The sequence below is a fragment of the Musa acuminata genome, unplaced genomic scaffold, assembly GCF_036884655.1.
Source record: "Musa acuminata AAA Group cultivar baxijiao unplaced genomic scaffold, Cavendish_Baxijiao_AAA HiC_scaffold_1072, whole genome shotgun sequence".
Lineage (NCBI taxonomy): Eukaryota > Viridiplantae > Streptophyta > Magnoliopsida > Zingiberales > Musaceae > Musa > Musa acuminata.
The window spans coordinates 35,207-53,666 of NW_027021286.1; the positions used below are offsets into that span (position 1 = coordinate 35,207).

An 18,460-nucleotide genomic window follows, 5' to 3' on the forward strand; every position below is an offset into this window, starting at 1 on the left:
TAAGTATTTTTTATTCCAAATAATAGTCAATATGTTTTTCTGAATTTTATAGGGATATATTTGTTAAAATCGAGATTAAAAGGAATGTATATGTTAAACTAAAATGTATAGGGATATATATCAAATACCTGTCATTGGAGGGTTGTCTTTGCAATGTTGCCATCTACCTATATATACCTGCTACTAGTAGGGTTTTGTTGATTGTCGATGCGCGGTGCCTTCGCCATGGCCTCATCTGAAGCCGAGACCGCCGCCCAAGCGCCCCCGCCGCCCACTCCGGCCGACGGCAATGCCTCCGAGACAGCGGCGGGGTCCCTCAGCAAGAAGCAAGCCAAGAAACTCGCTAAGAAGGAGGCCAAGGAGGACCGCAAGCAGCAGTCCGCTACAGCCGCGGCCGCCGCCTCCCAGGCGGACTCCGCTGAGGCCGATCCCTTAGCCGCGAACTACGGCGACGTCCTGGTCGAGGATATCCAGTCCAAGGCAATCAGCGGACGCGAGTGGACCGAGATCGGCGCGCTGGGCGCGGACCTCGCCTGCCGGGCGGTGCTCATCCGGGGGGTCGCCCAGACGATCAGGCCCGTGAGCAAGAAGATGGCTTTTGTTGTCCTGCGGCAGTTCATGAGCACGGTCCAGTGCGTCCTCACGGTCGACAAGGAGTTTGTGAGCCCCCATATGGTGAAGTTCGCGACGGGGCTCAGCAAGGAGTCGATCGTGGACGTTGAAGGGATGATTTCCATTCCTAAAGACCCGATAAAGGGCACGACCCAGCAGGTACTTGATTATTCCCAATTCTTGTTGTATAAATTGTCGTAGCTTTGTTCGCTAATTAACATTTTAACTTTGAATTTGAGACTTGATGCAAAAGGTATCCCCAATTCGAACTGATTTTGGTTATATGGTGTGATTTCGAGGATTGCGAATTTAGCAAGTCTATGAGGATTTTAGCTGACGAGAATGAGAGACCAGGGAGAGCCTTTGAGTTTACACGACGGCTGACATTGCCCACAAGTGTTGCATTCTTGAAACCGAGAGACACAGAATTATGATGTCTTGCCTCCTTTAAAACAATAAAAAGCAGGGATAGTGTTGTTTTTGAAGGGGATTTCCCTTGTCCTAAAATGATAATATGGAGACAGCGTGTTGGCTAACTCCTTAAATTTAAAGGCATTTAAGTCGATGCTGCTTATATGTTCTGATTTTTTTAGAGGTTGTGATGGAATCATGCCATGAAGTTTAAGGATTCTTGCTAGAGTTGGCATAAGCTGACGCATCTGATTGGTTTTCATATTGGAAATGGAAGAAGGCTTTATTTTGGTTTGATGTCTGGCTTGCTGGTGGCTCAATTATTCAAAGGATGTCTATTGGTGGTATTGAATTAACTGATATTGTTTTTTTATGCTAGAGTTTTAGAATGCATTTTTAATGGGCATTTGTATTTGTATTAAGCTTTGATTAAGAAAGCTAGGTATATATGGGAGAAAATCAGAGAGGTAATATATTGTAGATCGAGTTGTTTGGCTTCCCATACAAGTATAAGTTTTAGTGTGCATGACACTTGGCCATTGTTAGGAGGAAAGAAGCTAACATAGATTAGTCAAGGGGGCAGTTTGGTGTAAACATAGAATCAAATCAATATGTTTTAATCCTATGGCTAGTGATGCTGGATAAATTACTTACTCTAACAGGTTGGTGAAAGATGGTGTTATACATTCTCTTCTTGCATTTTCTGTCAGGTCAATGAATAGTCAAGGTACCACATGTTTTGTTAGGCATTATGCTGCTGAGATTTGGAGGAGAATGTTGCATTGCAGAAGTATGACAAGGCCTATTATGAACTTTCTCCTTGAGTTCACATGATTTATTTCCAATTATAAGAAAGAAAAAAATTGAGAAATTACATCAGGAAGGATGCACAGATTACTGGGAACAGATGAAGAAAAATTAGAGTTGTTGACCCCTTGGTGTTAGAATTGAAGTCAGGTTATCGGCTTGAGGTCAGGAAAAAATATTGATGATGGATTAATGGCAAAAATGTTGGATTAGTGATATATGACAATAATGATATACAAAAGATCCAAGTGGAGAATTTTGTTCAAATCCCATGTACGACATTACTTGAATCAATTCTAGGTTCTAAGCCCAGAGTAATGGATAGATATTATAATCACCTCTTTATTGTAATTTGTTAACCAACTCTGAATGTCAAAGATGCATGCCATTGATGTGAGATAATTGCTTGAAGAATTAATTTTCAGTTTTTTCCTGCTTGGATGGCATATACAACAGGTTTCTACCTTATATATTGATATTATGTTGCCTGATCTTTTAGCTGATTCTTCTATTTGCTAATATTAGAAGATAGCTGCTCAACAATCCATCTTGTTACCCTATCTGGTCTTCTCCATGCCATTTGCAAGTTTCTTAATTTATGTGCCTTGTTATGTATGGCAACCCTGTTTATTAAGCATCCTGTACGATGAAGAAGTCTCTTGGATATTTTTTTGGGGGGCAGGGGGGAGAGAGAAAACAAGATTCCTTACTCAAATTTTAATCTGCAGGTAGAAGTTCAGGTAAGGAAGCTCTACTGTATCAACAGATCTGTACCTAATCTGCCTATTAATATTGAGGATGCAGCACGAAGTGAGACAGAGTTCGAAAAAGCAGAGCTTGTAAGTTTGTTTTAATTAAAATTCTTTTTTTTTGGTACATCAAAAGGGTTAGTAATAAGTAACAGTTTTGTGCTTTTATCACCTTATATACTTTTATGCTAGAGGTCAAACTATTATAGTATCTAGGACTGTTAGAAAAAAATTGGAAGTTCATTTGTCTTACTTTTTTTTAATGCATATAAGTTTTGGTTAATTGATTAATCTTCTGAAGGTGATAAACTGAATGACGCAGACTGGAGAGCAGCTTGTTCGTGTTGGTCAGGATACACGTTTGAACTATAGAGTTCTTGATCTGCGGACTCCAGCAAATCAGGCAATTTTTCGTATTCAGTGTCACGTTGAGGATGTAAGTTCACAATATTATATACCAGATCTAGCCCTTTTTTTTCCCATAGAAAGTTCCTTTTTGTGCTCACTTTTTCAGAAATGACCAAATTTGGTGCTAAATTCTGTTTGTTCTATTATCGTTTTTTAATGAAAAATTTGTATGCCATGCTGCTGCTGCTGACATTATCCAGCATTTTGCCTATTACATTGATTGTTACTAATAGGCTTTCACCATGCTGTCTTCTAATGTAGAATTAGCAGCATTGTCGTGGAATGGTTTGCATGGGCTTATAAACACCCACTTCTGTGCCATGCAATCCTTTCCTTTGTACGGATTGTAATGACAGGGATTCTTCAATTCTTAATCAGTAGACCATTGTAAACAATTGAACTTTTTGGAAGTTGGAACACGTTAGTTTAACTATGTTAGCACCATATGCCACATGGATTGCTTAGTCATTGGTCATAGGTCTTTGTGGAAAGGAATAACATCTTTCGAGATTTGCGAGCTAATTGCGGCCTTTATTTCTACAACGTCTAATTAGTTTTTGCCTTTTCTGAAATGTAAGCTGTCTTTATGGTGTAGCAGCCCTGTGTAGATTTTTTAATTCTCTTAGAATGCATCTAACTGAAACATTTTTGATATAAAAACTTACATTGCAGCTTCACTATATTTTTGCAGAACTAAAATCAAAGCATTAGTCTTTTTATGTACAAAATCTTATGTGACCTTAGTAACAATGTGCAGGTGTTCAGGCGGTTTCTACGATCTGAGGGATTTATTGGTATCCATAGCCCAAAGTTGATTTCTGGATCAAGCGAAGGAGGTGCTGCTGTATTTAAGCTTGACTACAAGGGGCAACCAGCATGTTTGGCACAATCACCTCAACTTTATAAACAAATGGTGATATGTGGTGGTTTTGGACGTGTTTTTGAAGTTGGCTCTGTGTTTAGAGCCGAGGATTCATACACACACAGGCATTTATGTGAATTTGTTGGACTTGATGTTGAAATGGAAATTAAGGAGCACTACTTTGAGGTAGGAATTCGACTGTATTGCATCCTCTAATTGAATTATTTTTTGATTTAATTTTCAAGATTTCTTGTTGTATTTATTTGCATAGGTTTGTGATATTGTGGATCGATTATTTGTTGCAATGTTTGATGACCTGAATGAGAATTGCAAGAAGGAACTTGATGCTATCAACAGGCAGTATCCTTTTGAACCTCTGAAGGTGAAGGATATGATGTTTTTATTAAGATGATATATAGAATTCTTTAAACAATTGAATCTCCTTCAGCACATATTGTCTTTCTGATTTTCTCAATATGAAAGAATACTTCTTTCATGCTTTTGGCAAGCTTCCCCTGTATATTGTTTTTAATATCCTTTAGTTTATGATTTACAGTACTTGAGGAAGACCTTGAGACTTAATTTCCAGGAAGGCATCAAAATGCTTCAGGTGCATATCAGATGAACTGGTTCATTTTCAATATCTTCATATCAAAGTCACTCATTGGTCATCACTCGTTAACATTAGGTTATGAGCACTTTTGTATGCTTTCCTTTAGTTTTCTTTGATTGTGTTGAATACTGAAAGTTAATGCAATGAAGATGAGGCTGATATAGCATGCTGCATGGCATTGAAAACAAATTTCAGCCACGTGGAGAATGAAATATGTTATTAATCTGTTGGAGGCTGACTTCATCATGAATCTGGTAGAGATTATGATCTGAACTGGTGATATGACTTATGAACAGAAAAAAAAGGTTATCACTAAAAATTAATAGTTTGTTGAGTGGAGGATTGTTGGCATGTAGATAGAAACCATTGCTTTTATTTATATTAGGATATTGACATTGGATTGCAATCTGGAGAGCTCAATCGAATGCACATCATAGTGTTGGTTTTATCATGAAAGTCAAATTGAAGCTGGGACTTTGTGTTTGTTGAACCTGATAGTGATGTTCATAACATTCATTCTGGTAGAAATTTAGTATATATATGTTGCGGACACCAGACTCTTTTGTGGCCATTTTCAAAAAGCACATAGCTTCTCTTCCAAAAAGAACCTCATGTTGAATATTAGTAATGTTTTTATGTTCTCTATTCAATTAAATTACTTGTTAAAGAGATCAAAGGTTGCGATAATTTTTTTTAATCTGTTACATGGAAGTCAAATTTGCTGCATTGCTATGGATCTCTCAGTAATTATGCAGCTCCAGCATTTAACAGTTTAATTTATTTTCAAATAATTAAAGTTAGCTACTCTGTCTCCTTTGCTTTCTGACGATGAAAACCAAGTTTCAATCATAAAGTTAGTTTTATGTGGCTTCTCGACTAAAGAAGTCTGTGAGTGATTTGACAGGAAGCTGGAGTTGAAGTTGATCCTCTAGGTGACTTGAACACTGAGGCCGAGAAAAAATTGGGCCGGCTTGTCCGTGAGAAGTAGGTTACTTTTCTACTTTTGCTGGTTATATGAGATTTGTGAATGACATGCATAATCTTCCTTGCCAACACAGGTATGACACAGATTTCTACATTCTCTGTCGATATCCTTTGGCTGTGAGACCATTTTACACTATGCCTTGTTATGATGATCCAGCATACAGTAACTCGTTTGATGTTTTCATTCGAGGTGAGAATTAAGGCATTGTTTATTATTGGCAGTTTCCATTGCTTTAACTAGTCTTGAAAATGTGTGATTTCTTTTAGTCAGCTACCTAATATTTTATAGTGGTGACTAGTCTCTTATGTTTTCTGTACAAAAATGAGCAACTGATTTTAGTATATTTTTTACAAACAAAAAATATTCTCTCTTTTCACCTTGACACTTTTACTACTATAAAACACACTATTGATGAGTTCTCCTATAGATTTAAGTTCCTGTTCTCGTTACATCACAAGCAAAATTTTAAGATATAATTTCAGCAGTATTAGGTTTTTAAAAGACATGTATAGTAGCCTTTCTTAATCCATCATTTCTGTTTTAACTGGTCATTTACCATTATTAAACTTTATCACTTTTAAATCATTCATCTATTTTTTTTAAAACTCAAAGTCTCAGAGTCGGTTGTCAGTTTTTGAAAATGCACAACCTTTCTTTCATTTTGACTAGCAATCACCCATGATATCAACATCACTTGTTAGTGCCTTGCAAGTCCTATTATGGTTGCAATTACTAATGATATTGTGCTAATCTAGCAAGTGGAATTAATTGGTTGAGTAAATGACATCAATAGTACTCACAATGTCATGAATTTAGCGGGAATTACCCAGGTCGTGAGGCACCCTTGTGGCAAAGTCACGGACTTAGCTAGAGTTGCCTAAGTCTTGAATTAGTCTTGTGCCAATGTCTCAGAGTTAGTTGGGATTGTCTAAGTCATGATATGACATTACATTATCCATCCGCAAAGGGTCAACCTAGTTGTAACCTTGCTCAGGTCTTATAGAACCCGTAAAAAGAGCAAATTGATAAGTTTGAAAGTGAGCGGCGAATAAGTCTTGATGTCTCGTGAAGAGGGCAGCTTTACAAATAATTTAGCAAACACTCGATGTGCAAGAGAGAAAAGAGAGGAATGAGAAAATAAAGACTTTAAAAGGCAAAACGAACAGTCGTAAGTTCACGAACGATTGCTCGTCGGGTGTCGGGCGCGGTGGCAAATGATAGCCTTTCTTTCATTTTGATAAGCAATTTCACGCATGATACCAACATGTTCATCTACTAATAATATTATGTTAGTAATTGACATGTTCATCTACTAATAATATTATGGTTGCAATTACTAATAATATTATGTTAATCTAGTAAGTGGAATTAATTGGTTGAGTTAGTAATTGACATTAATAGTAACCAATGCTCAAGTTTTTTTCACTCTTTCATAACATCACTACAAGAACAACAAAGCTATAAGTCCCAACTATTTGGGATCGACTACATGGATATTTTACCGTCATAAAGATCTATAAAATATCATATATTTTATTGAGTTCAGAATACTTAAATATTTATTTATAGTTTCTATTAAAGTCTCTTTAGGTCTTCCTCTACCTCTCCTTGTACTATTAACATTAATTATTTCATCTCTTTTAACTACAATATCTATAGGCCTTCTTAGCATATGCCTATATCATCTTAAACGATTTTATCTTATCTTATATTCTATTAAAGCGATATCTAGTTGTTCACGAATTAAAGTATTTCTTTTTTATCTTTCCTCGAAACGTCATACATCCATCTCAACATTCTTATCTCGACAACATAAACTTTTTTGTATATGTTTTCTTTTAACTGTTGAACATTCAATATTCATAAGACATTGTTGGTCTCACAATTATCTTATAAATTTTTTCTTTTAATCTTAAAGGTATTTGATGATCATATAAGACTCCAGACGCCTCTCTCCATCTTAATCAATGATTTAAAAAACTAGGTGCCAAAAGGCGCCAAGATCTCAAACTGCTCGAGGCGCTAGGCGCTCGCCTAAGCGACGCGAGGCGCTCTGACAATGGAACTTTCAGACAAGGAGAAAAGAATTGTTAAGAGGGGGAGAAAAAGTTACCGATAGTGGAACTTTCGGATGATAGAGGCGGTGGCGAAGGAACTACGAACGGTAGCAGTAGTAACGACGGAAGCTACGGACGACAACAATGACAACGTCGAACGACAGTAGCGGTAGCTGTGGATGATGACGTCATGGGTGGAGGAAGCTTCAGAGGTGTCCGTTGGTGGTAAAGGAAGCTGCGGTCTTCTCCCTCGACGGTGGCAGGAGCTGCACATGGAAGCAGCAACGGTTGAAGGAAATTGCGGACGAAGGCTAAGCCGGTGGACCCGTCCGTCAGCGATAGAGGAAGCCTCGGTTCGTTGCGTTTACGGTGGAGGCATAAGTTGCATTAGGGTTGATGGCTTGGGGTCCTGTGAGGGTGCAAGGGGTGGCATTTACGAGTAATAAAGTGGCTAGTTGGTTCAATTGAACCAACTAGTCACTGTTGAATCGAACCAAACTTAAAAGTCTAGTTTGGTTACTTTATTGGAATTGGGCGTTCACTCGAGGACTTGGGTTCAAGCGAGTGCCTAGGCGGCACCTCATTGAAGCGTGTCGTCTAGCCCACCCTTAAGGCGCTCGGGCCTCGCCTCGCTTTGCCCGAGCACTTGGGCGTTTATTTAAACCGTTGATCTTGATCATCCTAGTTTTACTCTGTGAATAGTATCTTCATCGATCTCTTTATCTTGTTAAATAATTGATCTAAGATACCTAAAACTTTTACTTAAAGGGACTTTTTGTCCATCTAATTTAACTATATTCTCTTGTCTATTTTTAAATTCACTAAAAGTACATTTTATATTTTCAGTTTTAGTCCTATTTAATTTAAAACTTAACTTTTAAGTCTTGCCTTCGTAGCTCAAGTTTATAGTTAATTCCACTAAGGCTCTATTAACTAAGATAATATCAAGGTCTGCCATACTGAGTCGTACCGCCTGGTACGGGCGGTATGTACCGGTCCGACAGGCTGACGGTACATGGACCGCTCGCTACCGGTCCGCACTGTAGTACTGTAGTAGTACAGTGAACCAGTACACTGTAGCAGTACACTCAATTCCTAAAATAAGTGTGAAAAGAACTCTCTAACGCACCTCGAAAGTTCTCACATTAGCACAATGACTTGCTTGTTTGCTTGAGTGAGATCACGATGGATTATGCAATTCCATCCTTTTAAAGTCCTTGTTACACCCCCTTTGATATTGTGGCATTGGATTCTTACCAATGTTTGCGTTAGCAGTGTAGTATTTACTATTTAGAGCCCTTTACGCAAATGGATGTGTCTCTTACTCTATCGGGTTTGGTGTTGAAGAAAGGGTAAGGGTAGAACATATTTTTTATTTTGACAACAACCATCAACCTATGTTGATTGGTCAAACTTTCGTCAAATATAACTTTATAATTTTTACAAATAACTTCATCTACCTTTCTAGTGAGAAAAAAATCTATTTGACTGCAGTTGTGACCACTCTTATAAGTAATTAAATGTTCATATCTTTTCGTACAGTGAGTATTTATAATTATAAGATCATACGAAGTTGCAAAATGCAAAATCATACAACCATCTTCATTTCTCTCCCTATAATCAAAGCTCACATGCACATCTTTATATTCACCATATGTTTTCTCTACATGATCATTTAAATCTCTTCCAATTATAAGTTTTTCGATTATAGACGTACATTGAATGATATCATCTAAGTTTTCTCAAAATTTTCTTTTGGTTTGATTATCCAATCCGACTTAAGAGGAATAAGCATTAATGATATTTAAAACATCTTGTCTTTTCATAAATTTTAGAATTATAATTTTATCATTAAATCTTTTTACATCTATAATATTGTTCTTAAGATCCTTATAAATAACAATTCCTACACCACTTCTGTGTTTAACTTTTCTAGTATACCAAATTTTAAATCCAGTATTATTAATCTCTCTAGATTTTGTCTCTACCCACTTAGTCTCTTTTAAGCAAATAATATTTATTCTTCTTCTGATTATAGTGTCCATCAATTATAGCCTCTTTCTTGAAAATGTTCCTATATTCCAAGTTGCTAATCTAACTATCTGTTATTGAACTTTTTTACTCCCATTCGTCCAAAACAATAAGAGAACTCTACCTAGCACCACATCAGGGTGTTGATGTGATGGGCCTCTTCCGAGCGACCTCCTAGCCAATCATTTGCAATTTGGGACACCTAGGTAGTGAAGGTACCTTGTGTCACTTTTGAGTGATGACCTAGCTCTATATTGAAATCAGTTAAGATCTATGTTCATGAGATTTGACATAGTTTTATGCTGGTAGTCGGTGACCCAATGCAACCTTTCACCTTTTTCATCCGGGATTGGAACTAGCATTGGTGGTTTTCTTTTTCAAACCTAAATACAATACTATTATCCAGACCCTGGTTGTGTACATGCATAAATTGCTTATAGTTTTCTGTTTGTACATGGGCCATATATTTTGCTGATAATACACATGGATCTACCTTACTGGACAAAATAAACCAAGACCTTGTTAGTGTACCATTTCTTCGGATAACAAGTTTAGCTGTACGCTTATCATTAAAGTTGGGAAATGTTTTCTCAATACGGGCTGCGATGAGAAGCTGGTTTAAAATGGTTGTTTGACATGTACACTGTGCACATGAAAGCAAATTGTGGTGAGTTAATAACATCCATATAAAACAACGTAGGCAGTTTACCATAATGTGGTTAGCTGTCTTCAACAGTCATCTGAGATTTGTGTATCATATAGTAAACACAGTGCTAGAAATTGTTCTGTTAAGCATAAGATTCTGGATGCAGCCATGATTTGTTTGTTTGAAAGAGTGTGTTGTGTTCTACATTCAGCTTTCATCTTGACAGTGTATTTGCAGTCACTTACTGTCTTCATTCAAATGTTTTTCCTTGAGACTTCAAAAGTCAATTTTCCACCAACTTACAAACAAATATCAAAATTTGTTCTTTAGTGTGACACTTGACAATATAATTTTTCTGCTGTAAGTATGGTGAACTTTTGCATTGTTCGAAGCTTTTGCTGAATAAGGTATTAGAGCTTTACATTTTGCATGTCTCTTCCCGTACAATGCAATTTCTTGAGGGAAGCAAGTACAAAATAATGGTGGCATTTAAATAACTCATGGGTTAGGCTTTTGGGGCTCAGGAGCTGATTAGGGATATTTGTTTGCTGCCCTCAGAATAATGTGCCTTGGTGTTTTTGGCCTCTCATTAGTGAAGTAAACATTAATTAAAAACGAAGCAGAATATACAAAGTTGAATTTGGTATAATGTACTACACAGGATTTCTTGTGATATTTTTCACTTCTGAAAGCTCTGTATATTTGATGCCTAATTATCTAGTTATATAATTAGAAACAACTTAATGAATCTATAGACACAGCCAATATTACTCAATGAATTTGCATATGCATTAATTTTTCACTTCTGAAAGCTCTGTATATTTGATGCCTAATTATCTAGTTATATAATTAGAAACAACTTAATGAATCTATAGACACAGCCAATATTACTCAATGAATTTGCATATGCATTATTTTTTAGCATATGCCTATTTATGATTCTAGGTACATTTTTATTTTGATTATTCAGTTATATTGTAAAATAGACTGGTATTTTGCTTTTCCATTCTTTAACCTCTCTTTTCTTCCCTAGGTGAGGAGATAATTTCAGGGGCTCAAAGAGTACACCTGCCAGAGTTATTGACCACTCGTGCAGAGGCATGTGGGATTGATGTAAAAACAATAGCATCATACATCGACTCCTTCCGGTATTTATCTTTCTGCTTCCTATTTTTACCATTGGTACTATTTATTCCTTCTGATGTTTGTTTTAACTATTTCTTGTCATGATGATTTCATACCTTTAATTCCTTGTATCACATGTTTTTGCTGGCACCAATACTCATAACAGAAAGTATACACAATATATGCACACCAATTGGAAGAATATACCCACATATGTGACGCATTCCTACCTGACTTGTGTTTTGTTCCATGACTTCATTCAAAGATATGTTTGTAATCACAGTAATTTTTACTGGTAGAATGCTCAATGAAATGGTTCAGTTTTTAGAGTGGTAAAACCACTAGGCATCAAAACATTTGATGAGGAAAAACTAATATAATTGGAGAAAACCTAATGATACGTTACATCCATTATACATCCTTTTTTATTGTAGCACCATAACTAGCTGTTCAAACTTGAAGCAGACCCTTCTCCCAGGTTAATGCTTTAGTTATCTGTAGTAACAACTTTCCTTTTGATGGTGACCTTTTAACTGTGTGTGCGCATGCACATGTTTGTGTGTGTGTGCTACACACTTGCACAAGCGTGTCTATTTGTCTTCATGTCTCTCTGTCCATCTATCTATGTGTGTGTGCGCGTGTGAGTGTTCATGTGTGTGTGGGTGTGCTTCTGTGTGTGCGCATGCATCTGTATGTGGACGTGCATGTGTGTGATTGAAGGGTGGCTTGCTTTTCTTTTTTAAGCTTCTCTTTCATGAGTTCCAACTGTCACAATCTGAAGAACCGAGTAAAGACATCTAAGTCAATAAATCTGCGTAATGCATAAATCTTACTAGAATTAGCTTTTGAATGTAATAGATGATGACTAAAATAAATTGTGGAACGTCCTTTGGGATAACGGATTACTGATCACTGCAAATATGGAAATAAGTACTGAGCCTTTGTTTACTTATTCATCCATGTTCTTATGTTGAACTGGTGAATCTTTTCTAGGTATGGCGCACCTCCACACGGTGGCTTTGGCATTGGCTTGGAGCGAGTGGTGATGCTCTTCTGCGCTCTCAATAACATCCGCAAGACATCCCTTTTCCCACGCGATCCACAAAGGCTTGTTCCGTAACAACTGCCAGCCTCATCGCTTCCATCATTGGAAGTTGTCGTAATCTGTTGTTAGGGCAAGTTCAGGAACCCTGGGCAAGTCCTTTGTTACTATATAAGTACACCTGCTTGATGTCTTTCTAATCTACTTTCTCGTTTAACAAGAACAACGTTTCCCCAACTCCCAATTTCAAGTGCGACTTTTTTTTGAATGTATCTTTTATGGGTTATAAGCAGCATTATATGTGGGACAAACGAATGAGATGCTGTCTAAATTATTTGTTGTCGCTATCCTACTGTTTCTTGTGAATTGCTTGAAATATATGTTGCACAGGTGCTTCCATACTGATCCAAGTGGACCCTTCTGGATGGTCGGATTATAAAAATTGAAAATACTGGTTGAAATGGATCCAACTAGTTGGTCGGATTAGAAAAATCGAAAACTGATTATTGACTGATCTTTTTCACTTCTGGAATCAGTCATGTAATGAGTCAATTGACTTGTTTATTTTTGAATGATTTGTATGAATCGATTGAATTGAATATAAAGATTAGGTTATTTAAATATTTTTAACTCAAAAAAAATTATTTACTTGTTGTAAATAAGGGATATAGAAAACCTAAGAATCGACTTAGTGACAAATTCAACCATAGCTTCAGCAAAGATTAAATGTGGGGAGAACAAACGATAGTTTACCATAATCAAATAAGAAAGTGAACCAACTAGCTTTTGGGTCAAGGCTAATTACATAGTACTGTATGTAATTAGCTATTATTAGCATCTCAATCCCTATACTATAATAGCATCTCAATCCCTATACTTTAAAAAATTAAATTGGTATCCGTACAATTACGAAAATAAAATATCTAGATTTATTTATCTTATCGTCATTGGTTTTATTAACGAAAATATGAAAACAAAAGATAAAAATATAATTTTAACATTCCAATAATGATAGCCAATGATGTCGATGGTAACACCGTTAAGAGTTGTTGTGGAAGTGAAGAGCGACGACAAGAGATGAAGATTGCTCGACATTTACATCAACGTTGATACAATTATCGAGCGATGAAAAAGCCACCGATGTAGTTGTAGAGTGACATAAGAGTTGAAGACCGTTAACATCTACATTGACGTCGATCCAATTATTGAGCGACGAAAAGATCACCAACGCAGATGCAAAACAACGTCGCTCAACAACTACGTCGGTATCGATGCAGATGTAAAACGACGTCGACGCAAATGCCGAGCAACCCTTCTCCAATCTGCGTCGACGTCGACGCAGATGCAAAGTGATCCCCATATTTCGTTGTCGCTCTCTTCATCCATAACAATCGACCGTAATCCCCAACGACACCATCATCCACCACCACTAATGTTGTCGAATATCACTGATGAAACGTTAAAATTATATTTCTACTATTTATTTAATATTTTTATTAATAAAATTAACGACGTTAAAATAAATAAATCTAGATGTTTCATTTTTATAATTAAAAGGATGACAGCATAATTTTTTAAGTATAAAGATGAATATAAAAATAACTGATTACATAGTGTAATTTACCCTAACCCGAGTTCGTTCACTTTCTTTTTCAGTTATAGTAAACTATCGTTTGTTCCCCCAAATTTTGTTTCTCCTTAGTAGCGCCGCATTCGTAGGCTTAAGGTGTTTCCGCGAGTAACTTTACCGCTCTCCGAGCCACCCCTATCTTCCTTCGAACCGACCGATCTCTTCCTCAATAATAGCGAGAGCAACATGGCGGTTGCCCCCTTCTCCCGTCTCCTTCTCAAGCCCCCGCCGCCTCCGCGCGCCGTCCCGTTCCGGGCGGCTCTCCCCGTTCACCTCCACCCCGTCCCAGCCCAGTACTCGCCGCTGCGGGTCTCCTCGCCCCTCCGTCTCCCGGGCACCCGCCGCCCTCGCCGCTTCTCCGCCCAGGAGAACGGCGGCGCTTCCGAGACCCTGGAGGAGTCGGAGGCCGACGAGGGAAGAAAGAAGGAGCAGGAGGAGGAAGTAGAGAAGAGGGACACCGCAGCTTCCACCGCCGCGGCATCGGTGGCTGAGGAGCTCAAGGAGATGATGGAGGCGAGGAAGAAGGAGTCGTCGTCGTCGGATCTGTGGGGAGGGGTGGCGGACGAGGTGAGGGAGATCGAGTGGCCACCGTTCGGCAAGGTGCTGGGCACCACCGGCGTCGTCATCGCCGTCATCGCCGGCTCCAGCGTCGCCCTCCTCACCGTCAACGCAATCCTCGCCGAGATCTCCGACAAGGTCTTCGCGGGCAAGGGCATCCAAGACTTCTTCTGAGAACGCCCAAAACAAAACAGAAAAGAACAAAATTAGCTAAACCTCTTCATCATATATATTTGAAATTTTTTGTACCTTTTATGTCAATTTCTTAATGCAAGCTCCATTATTCCCCGGAATTTAATCCTCTCATTGTCTCAGGTTGAATTTTTGCAATTTTATCGTCACTAAGAACAATAAATTGAATAACTTTTATGGATGAACTTAAATTTGCAGAATTATAAAGAATGATAGCTAATATACATATAAATCACATAATTTATAGATTACAGATGCTTAAGAGTATGATGCATACACTGATAAGTTATAACAGCAAGATCATAAAAAATAGAAATGATAAAAAAACCACACCATGATTAAGAAAAGAATCCATGACATGCTCAGTACATGTAATAAAAATGTTATACCTGGCATGAGAAACCAATCCAAAAGCAGAAATTGATGCAGAAATGGAATTCTAAGTGACAAAGGTTTGCATAGATGCAGAAATGAAAAATTGAAGTGGAGAACAGAAACTAAAAGCAGCAGAGACAGTACCAACTTAGGCTGCATACCGGAGGCAAAGAATAGCTTTCAACACAAATATAATGCTCCACAGAAAAGCAGAATCTAACTGGTTTGTACTTGGCGAAAATAGGAAACCCTAGGGAGTTATGCCAATAAACAGAGTAGATTGTGAAGCTTGCCGTTTGCACCCGGTAGCAAACGGCAAACCTTGTACAATGACCAATTTAATCTACATAAACACCCTGCTTTAACAACTTTGATTTTTCCAAACCTTGAATAAACTCCAAATGAAGTATGATATGTACATATATACTTTTCTCGGGTTCATCTAGAAAATTTCTTTGTTAGAAAACTCTAACCAGCTGAAGACCAAAGGAAGCATTGCGATCAAAGCTTAAGCATTTCCTCTATTATGCATCAATTGTTACTTGATTGCTCAGCTATTGGAAGACCCATGCATTTAACCAGTGAAAAGTGGTCATCATTAATGGAACTGCATGAGCAAAATTGATAAAAGTATCATCAAATCAAATTGTTTAACAAGTACAAGAGATTGACAAAATGACAACAAATTAAAGTTCTAAGCATATATCAGTTTGTACGTGGACCTAGTCTGATGTGTCCCATAAAATACACCCCAGTTAGATGCACTTGAGTCTGTAACAGTGCCCAATCCTCCAGCATAGTCATGCACCGCTAAGGAAAAGGCACTCGACAATCAAATTCACTGCTGTTAAGATGCACAAAAATATAATGAACATGTATTTTGTAATCCACGATTGCTAAGCCTAGTCAATATCACAAGGTAGAAGTTTGCACCATTGAGCAAGATAGAAGCCTATACAATCAAATTCACTTCTGTAAGGAAAATGACTGCCTTGGAGCCTTTTCCATCTTTTAAGCCTAGTCAATATCACAAGGTGGAAGTTTGCACTATTGTGCAATCCAAGATTTCTAAAAATAATGATCAAATGCTGCATTTCGGGATGGTGTTGTCATGACATACTTCATTAATTAGGATAACTGCTAGTTTAATAAGGATATCATTTTTTTGGCTTGTGCAGGTAACTTCATCTACCTTAAATGTAATAGTTCTTCTAAGCAAGATATTTAATTTATTTTCATTTAGTAATGATTGCAAAATTACAAGATCCTTAAAGGATAATTTATTGTGTTGGGCAACTTGAACTATCCTAATTTGATAAACAAAAATGATATGCTATCTCTAACTTGATGCAATCAAAATGCTTCTCATGCCCACATGTGCATATACCTTGAATATAAGGATTCTGAACACTTGAATATAGTATACATTGAATTTTGAATTTCCATGCTTTAATTAGTCTCCTTAATACGACGTACTATATGTGAATGGTCATTTGATATATACTTGATTGTTTATGCTTATCATAAGTTATATTTATGATGACCATAGATTGTCAAATTGTACATAATATCACTTAATATATGAATTGTAGCAATATATAATTTACATAATTGTTGTTTGCCTCGTTCATATCGTGTTGTGACCTACTTTAAAAGATTTGACATATAGCTACGTCCATGTTGCAACGTGTTCATGTCCAAGCAATGTCAATATAGATTTGTTCCGAAGGTTATAGTTTCATTGTGTTCTAAATTTAGGCAGCATTTCTCACACATGAATCCAGAAAAAAGAATAGTCTCTTTATTCTTCACATCCTCACAAAAAAAAAGAGATTGTGAAATGTAATAGAGTAGAGCAATAAAGAAAAGAAACTTTATAATGCCATGAGAACAACCAGTCTGCCATGGCATTCAATAAATGTTCTACAAAAATTAAATTGTCACAGGACTTGTACCGATATGAACTTTCGGACTAGAAACATTGAATGACATAAATCTTTTCAAGCTTGAATCAAGAAATTATATTACTCAATGGATTACTATATAATGAAGAAAGACAATAATCTAAGTTGCAGGAAAATACTGTCAAACTGGTCCACATTTTCAAATCTAAGTGACTGGAAGTTAAATGTATTCTTTCAGCCTATGGTTTCCATTCAGATACACATGATAAAATTTTTCAAGTTTACATGTAGATGAAAATTGGTTTTCTTCCATATAGAAAAATAGTCTACCCTAATTCATGCAATCCAATATATACAATGATTCAGGCATTTGTTTCCGGGAACAATGAAATATACTGAAAGGATCTCAAGTTCACAATTGCATGTGATACTACATTTTGGAGCTGATCATACATCAAAATCTTGTATAATTTCAGAAAATTGTTGCTGATGGACATGCAGATTTCTACACTAAAAGCTTGTTTGAGAAATCAACTACACTGTCTGGAAACTCCGTGCAAATGAAATGCAACAAAAGATGAGATTCACAGAAAGTTATTAGAAAGTAAAAACAAATATTCAACAGAATGCATTTAACACATCATACATAATATGGAATCGCTTGAGACAATCCCAGTTCACTCATAGACTCCCTATTTATGCATTTGATCAGTTGAATTATTCATGGTATACTTCTAGCACTTCATATAAGACACACCAGTGTTCCCATGTAAATCATATAAAATACTACAATTCTTTTGCTACACTTATCAGACATGATTTGTACTTGTGAAATTTGGCAAAATTACCTAAGTATCTGACTGCTACAAGAAGAGCAATTAAACTATTTCATTTGAACTATTCTGCAACGTCGATGACCCAGAATGAGAAAGTACCTGAGGCGTTTGCTCCTACTCGAATATGTGAAGCCCATGGTAATTGGCGCCTTCCCACCCTCAGAGCATTGAGTTCATTCACCTCCCAAGAGATGTACTGGTCGAAAACAAATCATTATCTTCTAAGAAATCACAAGTGTTTCTGCGGATATATCTGTAGTGGCATCGAATGTGTCCACTCCTACCTCTTACACTCTAGCGACGCCTCGGGGCTTGAATGAGATCACCCTTCTCAAATACCTAAGAAAAACTAGTGGATCAGTTCATAGAATCGGAGTGCCTCCTCAACATCCCTAACTCCTAATACAAAAGGGGACGAAGAATTGAAGAGGAGGAGATCACACCTTCGGATCTGGTGGTCCTCGATGCGGTGGGAGAACCCAAAAACTGACGAGATACGGACGCTCCAGAGAGAGGGAGATGGAGGAGGAGCGGCGTGGAAGCGCGGATTCAGAGTGCGCGATTCCATCGGCGGAAGGTCGAATGCCGCTGTTTCTAATTCTTTTAATTATGAATTA

General features: G+C 37.3%; 2 protein-coding genes and 1 long non-coding RNA gene across 4 annotated transcripts; 2 read left to right on the forward strand and 1 right to left on the reverse strand.

Moving 5' to 3' along the window:
• The first annotated feature begins 191 nt into the window (after positions 1-191).
• On the forward strand, positions 192-12,695 carry LOC135666113 (aspartate--tRNA ligase 2, cytoplasmic-like). Its single transcript, XM_065177652.1, has 10 exons — positions 192-771; positions 2,559-2,669; positions 2,902-3,015; positions 3,745-4,035; positions 4,121-4,231; positions 4,406-4,459; positions 5,367-5,446; positions 5,521-5,636; positions 11,215-11,329; positions 12,300-12,695. Exons 1-10 carry the CDS (start codon positions 208-210, stop codon positions 12,424-12,426), a joined length of 1,683 nt encoding a protein of 560 aa, XP_065033724.1. The 5' UTR covers positions 192-207; the 3' UTR covers positions 12,427-12,695.
• A 1,419-nt stretch (positions 12,696-14,114) lies between these two features.
• LOC135666114 (preprotein translocase subunit SECE1-like) lies at positions 14,115-14,829 on the forward strand. Its single transcript, XM_065177654.1, has one exon. It carries the CDS (start codon positions 14,165-14,167, stop codon positions 14,708-14,710), a length of 546 nt encoding a protein of 181 aa, XP_065033726.1. The 5' UTR covers positions 14,115-14,164; the 3' UTR covers positions 14,711-14,829.
• An 888-nt stretch (positions 14,830-15,717) lies between these two features.
• LOC135666116 (uncharacterized) lies at positions 15,718-18,441 on the reverse strand. Of its 2 annotated transcripts, none has more exons than XR_010509699.1 (4): positions 18,287-18,441; positions 18,128-18,182; positions 17,943-18,039; positions 15,718-15,913 (listed from the first exon to the last, which is right to left on the reverse strand). It is a non-coding gene; the product is annotated as an uncharacterized LOC135666116 (long non-coding RNA). The 2 variants fall into 2 exon arrangements; XR_010509698.1 differs by having other exon boundaries at positions 15,718-15,947.
• Between the last annotated feature and the right edge of the window lie 19 nt (positions 18,442-18,460).